The sequence below is a fragment of the Alligator sinensis genome, unplaced genomic scaffold, assembly GCF_000455745.1.
Source record: "Alligator sinensis unplaced genomic scaffold, ASM45574v1 scaffold976_1, whole genome shotgun sequence".
Taxonomy (NCBI): domain Eukaryota; kingdom Metazoa; phylum Chordata; order Crocodylia; family Alligatoridae; genus Alligator; species Alligator sinensis.
In genome coordinates, this window is record NW_005842117.1 from 9,712 (window position 1) to 23,951 (window position 14,240).

Genomic DNA, 14,240 nt, shown 5'->3' on the forward strand with positions numbered 1-14,240 from the left:
TCATTCTCCCCCTGTACTCGGCCTTAGTGAGGCCGCAGCTGGAGTACTGTGTCCAGTTTTGGGCTCCACAATTCAAAAAGGATGTGGAGAAGCTTGAGAGAGTCCAGAGAAGAGCTACGCGCATGATCAGAGGTCAGGGAAGCAGACCCTACGATGACAGGCTGAGAGCTATGGGGCTCTTTAGCCTGGAAAAGCGCAGGCTCGGGGTGATCTGATGGCCTATAAGTTTATCAGGGGTGACCACCAGTATCTGGGGGAACGTTTGTTCACCAGAGCGCCTCAAGGGATGATGAGGTCGAACGGTTATAAACTACTGCAAGCCCGTTTCAAGCTGGACGTAAGGAAGAAGTTCTTTGATGTCCGAGCCCCCAAGGTCTGGAATGGCCTGCCATCAGAGGTGGTTCAAGCACCTATATTGAACACCTTCAAGAAAAAATTGGATGCTTATCTTGCTGGGATCCTATGACCCCAGCTGACTTCGGGCAGGGGGCTGGACTTGATGATTTTCCAAGGTCCCTTCCAGCCCTAATGTCTATGAAATCTATGAAACAACAAAACTGCAGGAAAAAAGAGCATGTCTTGCTTCTCTCTAACAGACTGCAAAGTACAAGTGCTCATCAGTATTAAAGAGGATATGGTTTCAATGGTTAGGTTCTTACATTTGAAGATTAAATTTAAGAAAAAAAATCAAAACCAATACTATATTAAATGCAACATTTAGAAAAAAATCTACATTTTCAAAAGTATTTAGGTTTCATAATGGGTCATTTCGTACCCTTGATTTCGATGGAATCAATTAAAATTCTGCAATCTTTCTGGAAGTAAATAAATTCCAAAATAAATAATCAGACTGCTAAGAACATCTTTAAAAGAAGGATTTTTTTCTGCATATTATCCAACTGAGGAAAATGAAGAAACACACTTTTCAATGATCTTCAGAATGTTATGCTAGTATTGGACTGATGTAGCCATGATGGTCCAGCAATTATGCCAAAGGCAAGGATTTCTTAGAGTGACATCTTTTATTGAACCATGGGTAGATCTAGAATTTTGAAAAAGGGGATGCAGATGGTGAGGTGCATCATCACATATAGAACAACAACCTATCTTTCTCCAGTTAAAAATAAACTAGAACAGGGGTTGGCAACCCCCAGCACATGTGCCAAAGTATGGCATACAAATGCATTTTGCTTGGCATGCACCTTGTGATGAACGATGGGGAAGGGGCTGGGGCTGTGCTGCCACAACAAGGATCAGCCCCTCACAGCTCCCCTGCCATCCATCCAGGGGTGCATGTGCACCCATTGCTGGCAACGAGCTGGGCCCAGCTCTGTGGGCCCCTATGCAGCTGCTTGCAGCCTCCCGGCTGCCTGCCACAGCCAGCCTAGACAGGCCCCTACCACCTGCCATTGAGCCCGGGCTACTCACAGCAGGTGGCGAGGATGCTGCAAGCAGCTGCACCAGGGTCTGTAGAGCCCCAGCTCAGCTTGTTGCCTCCAGCAGGTGCACGCATGCCTTGGGCAGACAGCAAAGAAGGGGCTAGGGCCGTGTTGCTACAAGAAGGATCGGACCCCTTGCAGCTCCCCTGCCATCCATCTGTAGCATGCCGAGATCTTAAAAGTTAGTTATGGGGTGTCTTTGACACTCCACTCAAAAACACGACTGAGCCCTGAACCAGCTTTATGATATGCTAGGGGCCTAGGGCTATATTATTCAGTTTCAGATTGAAGCAGAAACAAACATAACTTCACTGGAATGTGTGAAAAACAATCTGCAGGGCTGTGAAATTAGAATGTCATTGCCAGGAACAGCTAACAGAATTGGAGAACAAAGAATAGCTTGATTGGTGGAACATCAAGACCACTAAAAAGAAGAGAGTATCATTAACACCTATGAAATGAAGAGTTTAGAAGGGATTGGGTAGATTATAATGAGTCAGAAGTCAACTGACTTCCTTAGCACTACCTGACTAGAAATGCTGCTGCTACTGCCAGACAGTTGGTTTTAAACTCTGGGTGGCTCAGGAATCAAAAGGGGGTACAAATTTACCAGTGTAGCCGCCCTGGATCCATGCTGCACAGTTGGGATAAAGTTAGACAAGTTTTTCAATGCAAGACAGTCTTCATCAGTTGACCTGAATGTCTTGGATTCAAAAGCCTGTCTAACTCTATCTCAGCAGTTGCTCCAATAAAAAGATATCACCCTAAGAAATCCTTGCCTCATCAAAATCTTGGAAGTAGAAAATTTGTTGCAACTGAACTCATGTATACAAACAGGGGCAAATCACTGGCTCCTGTTCTGCCTGCCTAACATAACAAAGGGTGATCCGAACAAAGGCATTTTGTGCGTGAAAGGTTCTCCAACATCTCTTCCAACTATACAATTAGTGCAATAAAAAATTTAGAAGTTTTTCTTGGATTATGACTGCTCATTTTTATGACAGATTTTGTATAAAAATGGATCTGAGATGTATATCTTACTTTTGTCCATCATGCTCAAAACACTGAAGAATTCTTCCCTTTTTGCATGCCATAACTGGCTCTCTGAATGTGTTTCTTTTAGTATGGACAGTTATTTTACTGGGATCTTCACCTTCACTATTGGGACTGTGGCAAAATTCAGTACTCTTCTGTTCTATTCTGAGCTCTTCATTGCTTTCCTTTTGGTATAAAGATACTGAAGAGTTAATGGACTGAATGTAGCCAGAAGTAATCCATCTTTCAGAAGGATCCAACGAGCCCTGCTTATTTTCCTTTGCACCAGTGATAAAGAGGTTATTTTGCTGCAGCCTGTTGGTGACTGTTTCCTTTAAATGATTTTGCAGTGCTTCTGGTTCATCTCTGTCAGTGATGTTGAAGTCTCCATATTCATGTGCATAACGGTGTTCATTACTGACTTTCATGAGTTCCTCAAAATACCAACATTGGTTTTGTGCAGCATCAAAGGAAAAGGCATTTCTGAAGAAAAATAAAAATGCAATTACATTTATTTTAGATTATACAAAGGATATTAAAAAAAAAAAATCAACAGTGCTTTTATTTAGTTCACATGTGCCATTTATATTCCAAGTACAGAAGAATACAAGACACATTTTTTGTGAACACTAAGTAGTAAATAATTTTTGTTTCCATTGCCAATTTGTCACATATAATCATAATATTAAACTGTTTCTTTTCTCTTGTTTTATTTTTACATTATTTCCAATTGATATTAGCTTATTTGCTTTGCTATACTGATAGGTTGGCTTTTTTTCTCTAGTCTTTGCATATAATGGTCAGCTACTGTAGACAGAGGAGCTTGCTCACAATTACACTGCACATATATGCACATTGTTTGTTGAAAGGTCAATTTTGGTGCTACAGTGCTGGAAGACAAAAGCAGAACTCAACTTGTTCTCCCCTCCTCCTGGGATGACCTCTATCTAAGGAGCTAGGAAACCTTCTGACAAAGAAGCCAGTTCTGCCAGGTGTATACTAGTAGAGAGTTCCCCTCAGCAATGGGGATTCTCTGCTGGCTGTTTATAGCCATATCGTAAATAACATTTGGGCCCTAAACTTCTATGTCCTAGTTAAAACACAGCACACACACACTAAGATTTTAAAAAACAAAACGAACCTCTTGGTGCTTTAATATGAATGATCATACTATGTTATTTTTAAAAGGAATGTGAGAGTTATGATAAATGGAATATTCAGTCAAATTTTATCTAAGCTTCTGCTTGGAATTGTATGGTAAGATTTAATTCCTCGTTGGGGAAAAGTATAAGTATCATTATTACAAGTCAACTGCAGTTTACAAATGTCCCTTATAAATACATGAAAGAATTTACTGTTTCTACTTCTTTTGTCAAATATCCACTTATAAGCCTTCTTGTCATTTTCACTATTTTAAATAGTTAGTATTTATAAGGTTTTCAATTTCCGTTAGGGTCTGTTACTGTCCAGCATCTGCATATCTGTTTGCTGAAAACAAAGTATGGCAACTAAAGTGCGTGTTTTATTTTGGGGTTGGTTTTTTTTTTGGCTACTTGCTACCAAGTGTCAAAAGATTCTGTGACAGGAGGCATTTATTAAAATAGAATTAAAGAATAATAATTCTTAAACATGGTAACAACAATGAATTTGAAAGCAGAAATAGTACAGACGATTTTAATCGGGCAGTAGTGGCATATGAAACATGAATTAGGGACCCAAGTGGTGATTACTTTTGGCAGCTTACATAGTTGAGGTCGTACCTACAGGGGCTCATAACTTAGTGAGATGTGAAACAGACAAGAAGCTTGCTCTTTTTTTTTGGCCTGTTCTTAAGCAACGTCACATTAAGTCAGTCAATTTGGAGAAAGTAATGCAGTATGTAGATATAATAGCTGTGCTGTTTAAGCTTATGTAGGTACATATTGTTTAGGGTTCCTTTTATGAACGGCACTTTTCAATGGTTCTTAAATCATCCATAAAATGTGTTCTGAGCCAAAATATAGCATACAAGGTTTTAAGCCAAGCAAACATTTTGTAAGCCCAATTTTACATAAATTATTTCAACTTTCTCAATTACTAGTTATGAAAGATTAAGGTTCTTTCCTCCCCACAAAAACCTTCAAAATTTCTAATAATAAATAGATAAACTGTGGAACAAACTTCAATAAGAGAATACTTTAGTCTTCTCAAGCATTTCTATTCTTTTAAAAATATATTACTTCTTTATGGATAGCATTTTCCCCACACATCAGCAACTACTGTTTTCAATCCTTACTGAGGACTGCAACAGCCATAATTGTTTCTAATCAGTATTTTTTTTTCTGAACTATAAACACAACTTTACAGAAAATTAGTTTTGGAGTGATGTTGTGGCCATGATGGTTCCAGAAAATATGCACAAAGCATTTTTTTTTTCTTATGAAAGATCTTTTATTGGTCCAGCTGCATGCTTGGGATAGACTGAAGCTTTTGAATGCAATGCATTCTTCTCAGCTCTGTATTTTGTTTCAGATTTACCATACTGTGAGAGGTAAGTAATTTTTTTACATACAAAATATCAATTATAATGTGTGCAAATTCTGGCACACTATGACATTCTCTGCTCCATAAGAATGAATATTATGAAGCATTTCTAGCAAGGATACACTGCTACAATTGATCAACTGATGAAGGAGCACCACCCTCTATCTGCATATGAACCCACCCCCAAAAATCACAGCTACAACATGGCCAGATACAAAAGCATTAAATCTTAAAGTATGTTGTCATAGGGGCATTCAGTGTGAACATGTTCTAGACAAGAGAAAAGGTATTTGAATACTAGAAGCCTTGAAAAGTGACCAGGGAGACTGATAGGCAGTCTCAGGCAGTCTGTGATCAGGCAGTCTGATACAAAAGCCAAAAAATTGCCAGAGAGACTAAATTGGGTGGACCTTATCTAAGTCTTATCAGCATACATGATAAAAATAAAATTTCATTAAAGTTAATGTAGAGCAAAATGGACTCTTGCAAATATACCATTTTTACAGAATATAAAATGACCCTGAATATAAGATGACCACACCAATTTGTTATAAATTTGTTATAATTTTCCAGGTGTTTCAAATCTAATTATTAGTCTGTCTTGAATTTGTCCCCCCTTCCACTGCTACAGCAGGGAAAATAAATCTAGGGGGTTAGGTGGCCCCCCATGCTCTGTCCCCCCAACTTCTTCCCCCACCTCCTTACTGTCAGTCTTTGCTCTCCCTGGGAATATGGAAGTGAGGGGCAAATTTGAAAACCCTGACTTTGAAATAAACATGCCTATAGTAATTTGCATATGGGTAAATTACCATGGGTACCCACAGACTTAGTTCAACCAGAATTGATGCATTTTATCTTGTTTTTGCGACTGCTGCAACTTGTAGCACAGATACTCCATAAACACTTTTCAGCAGCAGTTTGGTACCTACTTACATATAGTACAATCTATCCATGATACTGGTCCAAAGCCAAAAGGCTTACGATTTCCCATTAGTTCATTGGGCTGGGCCCCAACAGAGTCAACAGTGTTTCAAGCCATGATGACCCCACATCTCAGCACTGATCAGTATGTGTGTGAGCTCCAGATATCCACCCACAAAGGATCCATATGCTAATTAGGCCCCATTCATGATTGGAACCAGGTGTTCTTGTCACAAGTCCTGGGATCCTTCAAAAAATAATATGCAGATGAGATGCAACCTGGTCCAGCTCAACCTCATGGAGGGTAGGGCCATACTAATCCTAAGTGACAGGCTGAGAAAAGGGGTAACAGAAGGATTCTGGATGAATGGTTTGGGGCTCTGTTGTTTGACATTCGCCAGTCAGTTATGATTGGTGAAGAAACAGGAATCATCAGGGCTGGATTAATGTATAGGCAAACTAGGCACATGCCTAGGGCCTTGGGAGGGATCCAAGGGGGGACCAGTCCTTCCCTCTGCGGTGGCGGTGTGAATGGCCCCATCTGCCTATATTCCATTCCCTTTCCCTCCCCTGGCCTTGCTGCCACAGCAGATGCTGCCTAGCTGCAGCTCTGAGCCCTGTGAGCAGCAGCACCGGGGTTGGGGTAGAGGGGTGGGGTCTCAACTGGCCTGGAGCCCATGAGTTTGTTTGCCTAGGGCCCACTAAAGGGTTACTCTGGCCCTGGGAATCATTGGAAATGAAAAAGAAAGGTATAGTTCCGCTGTGGGACTGAAGATGAAGTCGAAAATTATTTAATGTTGTGGGGGCTCTGCTCACTATGACTTGAAAAAGAGTCAGCACTAAGGGAGAATGAGTGCGACAGGCACTACCATGCATCTTATTCAGATTTGCTAACTTATCTTGTGGTAGATTCCCATCATTATGTTTGCCCAATATGGACCATGTGTTTTATAGTCATGCTCAATGTTGGCTGCATTTAATCAACTTCATAGTTACTTTTATTACTGAGAACATGCTGCTTCTGGAAGTAGTTTAATGACAACGTATTTAATGATGTTTCCTTGTATGTGAATGCAAGATGAGAAGCTTCTTTCCCCATGCTGATGGGAGGAGAAGGGAACCTCATCTTATTAGAGTAAAAATGGTAATCCCTTTGTCAAGACGATATCATATGTACACATCATTTAAAATGTAGAAGGATAAATGCTCCTTCAGTATATACCAACAAGCAGGGGCAGATCTAGAGGGGCTGAAATGGCCACAATGAGGGAGCAGCAGATAAGAATCCTCAGCTTGCTTAACACCCCCACCCTTCTCTCTGTGCTAAGCAGCACTTCCCCTCCCATTCCTCTCATGTGCTGCTACCCTGAGCTGGCCAAGAGGCAGGGGAATCTCCAGGGCCACTCCTACCCTGCTCCAGTCACATTGCATTAGGATCTGGGCTTGGCCAGGAACAGCAGTGGGAAGATTCTCTGTCTCTGCCTTGTCCGCCTGGGTGTTCTCCATGACCCCGGGAACAGGTTCAGAGGGGAGAACCTGCCCACCACTGCCACTGTACCCAGCTGAGTCCAGCTCCCAAGAGGAGAGGGGAGGTGCCACTGAACTCAGAAAAGGAGAGGGGGCACCAGGAGCAGGGGATGGGGAGGGAGATTCTTACTTGATTCATAGAAAGTTAGGGTTGGGAGGGACCTCAGGAGATCATCTACTCCAACCCCCTGCTCAAAGCATGACTGTTCCTAATTAGATCATCTCAGCCAAAGCTTTGTCTAGCTGGGTTTTGAAAAGCTCCAAGGATGGAGTTTCCACCATCTCTCTGGGTAACCTGTTCCAGTGTTTTACTATCCTCCTAATGAGAAAATTTTTCCAAATAACTAAGTTTCCCTTGCTGAAACTTGCAATCATTGCTCCTTGTTCTGTCATCTGCCACCACTGAGAACAGTCTAGCTCCATCCTCTTTTGAACCCCACTTTAGGTAGTTGAAGGCTGCTATTAAGTCCCCTCAGTCTCCTTTTTTCTAGACTAAATAAGCCCAGTTCCCTCAGTTTTCCCTCATAAGACGTGTCCCCCAGCCCCCTCACCATTTTTGTTGCCTTCTGCTGGACTCTCTCCAATTTGTCCATATCGTTTCTGTAATGGAGGGCCCAAAACTGAACACAGTACTGTAAATGTAGCCTCACCAGTGCTGAATACAGGGGAATAATCACTTCTCTTGTCCTACTGGCAACACACTTAGCAATGTAGCCCAGTATGCTGTTAGCCTTCTTGGCAAGAAGGGCACACTGCTGGCTCATATTCAGCTTATTTTCCACTGTAACCCCTAGGTCCTTTATGCAGAGCTGCTGACCAGCCAGTCAGCTCCCAGCCTGTACCAGTGCATGGGATTTTTCCATCCTAAGTGCAGGGCTTTGCACTTCATAGTTGGTAGGGTCGGAAGAGACCTGAGCAGATCATCTAGTCCAACCCCATCTAGTTAAATAACCCCAGCTAGGTGGCTGTCTACCCTCCTTTGGAAGACCCCCAGGGTAGGGGCAAGCACCACTTCCCTTGGAAGTTGGTTACAGCTCCTAGCCACCCTGACAGTGAAGTAGTGCCTCCTGTCCCCAAACAAGCCTTTAGTTCCTAGAGAGCTCAAACAGCTCCTGCAACTGCCCCCAAGTCTGAATCCACCTTCAGGCCACAGTCCTGGCTGACGGAGCCAGTGAGGTCTGCAGCTCTACTGTGCACTCCTCTGTATAGACCTGACCAGGTTCCATGTGCGTAATGTTCTCTCTTCCCCTTGCTTCAGCCTGAAATGTCTTCTTTCTATTTTCCTTGCCCCCCAGCTCCTTGGGTTTTCTGGGAGTTGTAGGCCAAATTGACAGTCAGTATAGCTCTTCAGACTGGTTCCTCCTGCAGTTGCACACATTGGGCATGTCGCCATGAGCAGGAGCATGCATTTCCCTGGAGACAAGCAGCAGTAGCACAATATGACACAGTATGTGCCTCTGCTGCTTATTCCTGGGAAATGTCCATGCACGCATGCTCTGGGACATGGCATTTTGCCCTAGGTGGGCTTGTTCTTGTTGAACTTCATGAGCTGCCCTTCAGCCCAATCCTCCAATTTGTCTAGGTCACTCTGAATCCTAACCCTACCCTCCAGCATATCTACTACTCCCAGCAGCTTGGTGTCATCTGCAAACTTGTTGACAGCGCACTCTATGCCATCTTCCAAGTCGTTGATGAAGACACTGAACAAAACACGCCCCAGGACTGATCTCTAGGGCACTCCACTTGATACCGGCTGCCAACTAGACATTGACCCATTGATTACTACTCTCTGAGCCTGATGCTCCAGCCAGTTTTCTGCCCACCTTACAGTCCATTCATCCAGCCCATACTTCCTTAGCTTGCCTGCAATAATGTTGTGGGAAACTGTATTAAAAGTCTTGCTAAAATCACAGTATACCACATCCACTGGTTTCCCTGCATCTATAGAGCCAGTCATCTCATCATAGAAGACAATCAGGTTGGTCAGGCTTGACTTACCCCTGGTGAATCCATGATGACTGTTCCTAATCACCTTTTTCTCCTCCAAGTGCTTAGAAATGGATTCCTTGAGGATCTGCTCTATGATTTTGTCCAGGGACTGTGGTGAGGCTGACTGGTCTGTAGTTCCCTGGATCCTCCTTTTCCCCTTTCTTAAATATAGGTATTATGTTTGCCCTTTTCCAATCATCAGGGACACCTTATTGGCATGATTTTTCAAAGATGATGGCCAATGGCTCTGCAATCACATCACCCAACTCCGTCAGCACCCTTAGGTACATCCCATCTGGCCCCATGGACTTCTACACACCCAGCTTTTCTAAGTAGTCCCTAACCTGTTCTTTCATCACTGAGGGCTGCTCACCGCCACCCCAAACTGTGCTGCCTGGTGCAGTAGTCTGGGAGCTGACCTTGCCTTTGAAGACTGAGGCAAAAAAGGCTTTGAGTACTTCAGCCTTTCCTGCATCCTCTGCCACAAGGTTGCCTCCCCCATTCAGTAAGGGACCCACAGTTTTGTGATCCTCCTTGCTACCAACATACTTGTGGAAACCCTTCTTGTTACCCTTCACATTCTTTGCTAGCTGCAACTCTTAATGTGCTTTGGCCTTCCTAACTTCATCCATGCATGCCTGAACAATGGTTTTATACTCTTCCCTAGTTATATGTCCAGGTTTCCACTTCTTATAAGCTTCCTTTTTGTGATTTAGTTTACTAAAGATTTCCCTGCTAAGCCAAGCTGGTCTTCTGCCATACTTGCTAGTTTCCTGTGCATTGGGATTGTTTCTGTACTCTCAGTAAGGCTTCAAGTACAGCCATCTCTCCTGGACTCTCTCTCCCATGAGTTCCCTGAGTGAGTCAAAGTCTGTTTCTGAAGTCCGGGGTCCTTACTCTGTTGCTCTCCATTATTCCTTTTCTCGGGATCCTAAACGCAATCATCTTGTGGTCACTGCTGCCCAAGTTGCCGTCCACTACTACATTCCCCACCAATTCCTTGTGAGCAGCAGTGAGATTCAGGGACTTAAAGAAGGGGGAAGGTTGGGAATTGAGGGGTAGAGGTTTGAGCCACCTATGCAGCAGCAGCTACTACTTCTGCCACCGCCCCCATGCTTTATAATCCTGGATCCACCAAGATATATCAACCAAGCAGAAGGAAAATGGGAAGACATATTCAAAATGGCAAAGGTTCTCCAGTGAAAGTCAGAAAGCAGAAAGAATACGTTTCTACAATACCCTGATGATATAAAAAAAATGAGAATGAACTGAATCAACAAAGGCCATTTCCAAGTTTTCTACCCAACATTTGTGAAGAGTTAACAACAATATTCCTGTAGAAAAACTCAGTAGAAGTCTGTAAATTTGGATACTCTTAACAAGCACAGGAATAATGCTTTGCTTCAAGATAAATGTTTTGAATAGTATTCATAATATAGCTTTTTATCATAACACATAGCTTTTCTTTATATTATTACTATAAACAGCTTGTAAATACATACCCTAATGCAGTGGACTTCTTTTTTAATACACCAATTTCTTGAATCTGGGCTTGACAAAATGCCAGAAAACTTTGTGATTTTGACTCCTTAATTCTTTCAGTTGTGAGCTGCATATCAGAATTTAGGGTTTCACCATTAAGAAATCGCAAATTAGGAAGTATTTTAAGTATGGAACACCTTTTAAAAGAGAAAAGGACAAGTCATCATTAGCTTTACAGAAAAAGTTAATTAAAAGCCCCCCAACACACTGTATTTTAGAATACATGCTTTAGCTATCTTATCAGCACAATTTATGAAGAGATTGAGTTTTGCATATATAACTTTTAAAAAAAGTTTGATACACATGAAACATTTATATAAAATACAAAATAAGCATTTCATATTTCCCATTCTTATTTTACAAGCTAAAAGTTTTTAAACAGCCCTGGCACTAGGTAGGGGAGGACCTGTTTGCTTCTCTGGGCAGGAAAACTGTGGCACTGGGGTTAGAGGTGGGGAAGAGAACAAACGCACAGAGAAGCAAACAGCCCTCCCCTACTCAGTACCAACCCCAGGAAAAAAACAGCCCCCCCCTACCCAGAACCAGCAGCTTCCAAGCCCAGAAAAAAGCCTCTTGCCTGCCTGCTTCCCTGCTCCAATCATGCTGCTCTCTTTCTTCAATAAGAAGAAATAAAGGCAAGCCAAGAACATCTCAGCCCAGTGAAGTGGGGAGGGGCATGGGTTGGATGTGGGCTTTTCAGCAACCATCAAGCAAGCCTTGGTGGGACCTAGGCTTCTGCTGTTGTAATTAGTGGGAGCAAGGCTTCTGCTGTTGCAATTAAACCCGGCCCTAAACCTGTCCCCTCAGCCAATCGGAGGAATGGGGGAGGGAGGGGCAAAAATGGCGGCCTCTGCCATAATCAGACCATAATATTAGCAAGCTGGGCCCTAATTATGACCATTTAGTATGAAATTAAAACTGCCCATATTTAACTTACACATTTGATGAGAGTCTCAAATGTAACTCAGATTATAAAATGAAAATGACAATTGACCTCCTTCATTTGTAAGATAAATCCTAGTGCCATTTGCTCCTTTGTTTTATGAGAATTTATGTACTGATCTTGCCTGTTGTAATCACTGGGATCAAGTTTTTCTTTCACATATACTCAGAACTCCCATTAGCATCAATAAAACAGAACTGGATTTCATTCACACCATTTTTACCTTCTCCCTTCTACCAAGATTTTAGGTAGCTATTGACGTTTGCTTATTTTAGTTTACCTTTCTAAAAGATCTATTTAATATAAATATTAAAAAGAGTAAAACATTTGACTTAAGAGACTATAGGATTAGTAATGCCCTTTGTAGAATAAAGTCAGCCGTTAAGAAAAGGAGGTCATTCTTGTTAAAGAGGTATTAAGGCTAACATTTCCTTACCGATCTCTTTGCATGGAAGGGATAATCTGCACACTTATATATAGTTACTCCCCACGGTCTAAGAGGGAACTTTACTGCAGAGTGAAGTAATTTACACTGGGTAAGACTGGGCATCATGTGTTCACTCCATTTATATGCTACATAGAGTATAATCAGTGTATGTCTGCATTCTAAATCAATATTTCCATTGCTTAGACTTACACAACATAGATCAAAACAGGCGTAACTCTGTATCCGAGCACCTGCCACTTGTTAAAAGTATATTATATAATTCTTTAAAAACAGGATAGTAAGAGAATGCTCAGATTTACAAAAATAGCATCACTGTACCAAGTTTCAGATCAGACAAGCTTCCTATTACTGAGATACATTTCAAAACACAGATTTGTTAAATTTTTTCAACATCATCACTACTTGATACAGTTATAAAGAGTTCTCTCATCTTCTGCAAATATAAAACTGGTCTGAAACAGACATGAAATACAATGATGGTTTTAGATAGACTGGCCTTGAAGATGTAGTGAAGAATTACCAGAACCAGTGCTGAATAATGATACATTAAAAAAGTGCCATATCAAGTTGATTAATGCTGGAAGTAGTGTATCTTAGAGCTTTGGGATCTCAACCCTAGTTTTTCCAGCTGGGCTTCTCTTGGTGAAGGGCTGAGTCAATATTTCATTTAGTGAAAACTTCCTGGTGAATATTGTGTCACTTAAGAGGCTCTATTAATCATTACGGCAGTGAAACACATTCCCTCAGGAGTGCTCAGACTGATCCCAGGTTTAATTTTTTTAAAGCTATTTCTTAGTTCTTCAGTTTTGTCGGTGTTATCGCTGGCTGGACATGAAAGTAGGAAACCGATTGGGAAATTTTACAACTAATTCCTTTGTTGGTATCAAGGGGTTATGCAAAGTTCATTGGAACATATTGGCTGAAGTTGTAGTCAATGCTGTATTCAACAAATCCATATTTTATACTACCCCACATTTTAAATCCTTTAGATAAATGAATCTCCTGTCTAATCACAAAATGTCTATTGGGTCAACTGATCTAAAGGGAATTTACAGTATCAGTTTTTAAAGCTAACTGGAATTCAACAGCTTATTATTTTTTGTTTTGTTTGCCTGAGTTGTGTCCAAACCTGCAACTGGTCCTATGAAATATCAGAAATTAAAAATGTATATATGTACACTTATGTGTTATTGCATTTTGCATAATATTCAACAATACTTGCATTCACTAATCACAACATGAATAAGTGTTTATTTACAGATGTCTCTCCTACTACTGAAATACCTGAAATTCCAAAATTTTGAACCTCTGTTTTTTCACTTAATACTAATCAAAAATGTGCACAAAGATATAATGGAGAAAATCATGTCAATATTTTCCTCTTACTCAAAAATAGAGGACAAGAGGAAGCTGAAGGAGGAATCTGAATTTTTCATGCATTTTAAGTGAAACAATTGGGCAAAGAAAAGGTCATGGTAATATTGCAGGGTAAATATAGTGGTTAACTAGTGAACCTATGTAAGTACTGAGGCCCAGGAACAATTAAAGTCAAGGCCACTATACAGAGTTACACTGTATTGTACTTACTACGGCTCCTGAGCCATAAAAGTAGAGGATCATATGTACATTAATAGCTACGTATTTCTGAAAGTTCAAAGATTGGCCCAGAGGATATTAAAGAAGGAAGCAAATTATGAGAAATTTCAATTTATGGTTTCACAGAAAGGCCTGCCAATGATTTCTGAAACACCAACAACCATTCTACTACTTGAAACCTATAGGCTAACAGCCATGCCCACATTCTCCTGAAAACAACCCAAAGAGGTAGAGACCACTGGAATTCACGCCAGACGTGCACTGTGTGGTGGCTCCT

At 41.4% G+C, this 14,240-nt stretch overlaps 1 protein-coding gene across 1 annotated transcript in view; it reads right to left on the bottom strand.

Annotated features, from left to right (window-relative positions):
- Window positions 1–14,240, bottom strand: part of LRRIQ1 (leucine rich repeats and IQ motif containing 1) — a gene marked incomplete at its 3' end in the record, with an annotated part of 60,384 nt that overhangs the window by 3,666 nt on the left and 42,478 nt on the right. The window contains exons 16-17 of the mRNA XM_014520455.2: window positions 10,937–11,113; window positions 2,481–2,957 (exon numbers count right to left, since the gene is read on the bottom strand). Coding sequence (XP_014375941.2) covers window positions 2,481–2,957; window positions 10,937–11,113 — 654 coding nt within the window. The remainder of the gene's footprint in view (window positions 1–2,480; window positions 2,958–10,936; window positions 11,114–14,240) is intronic.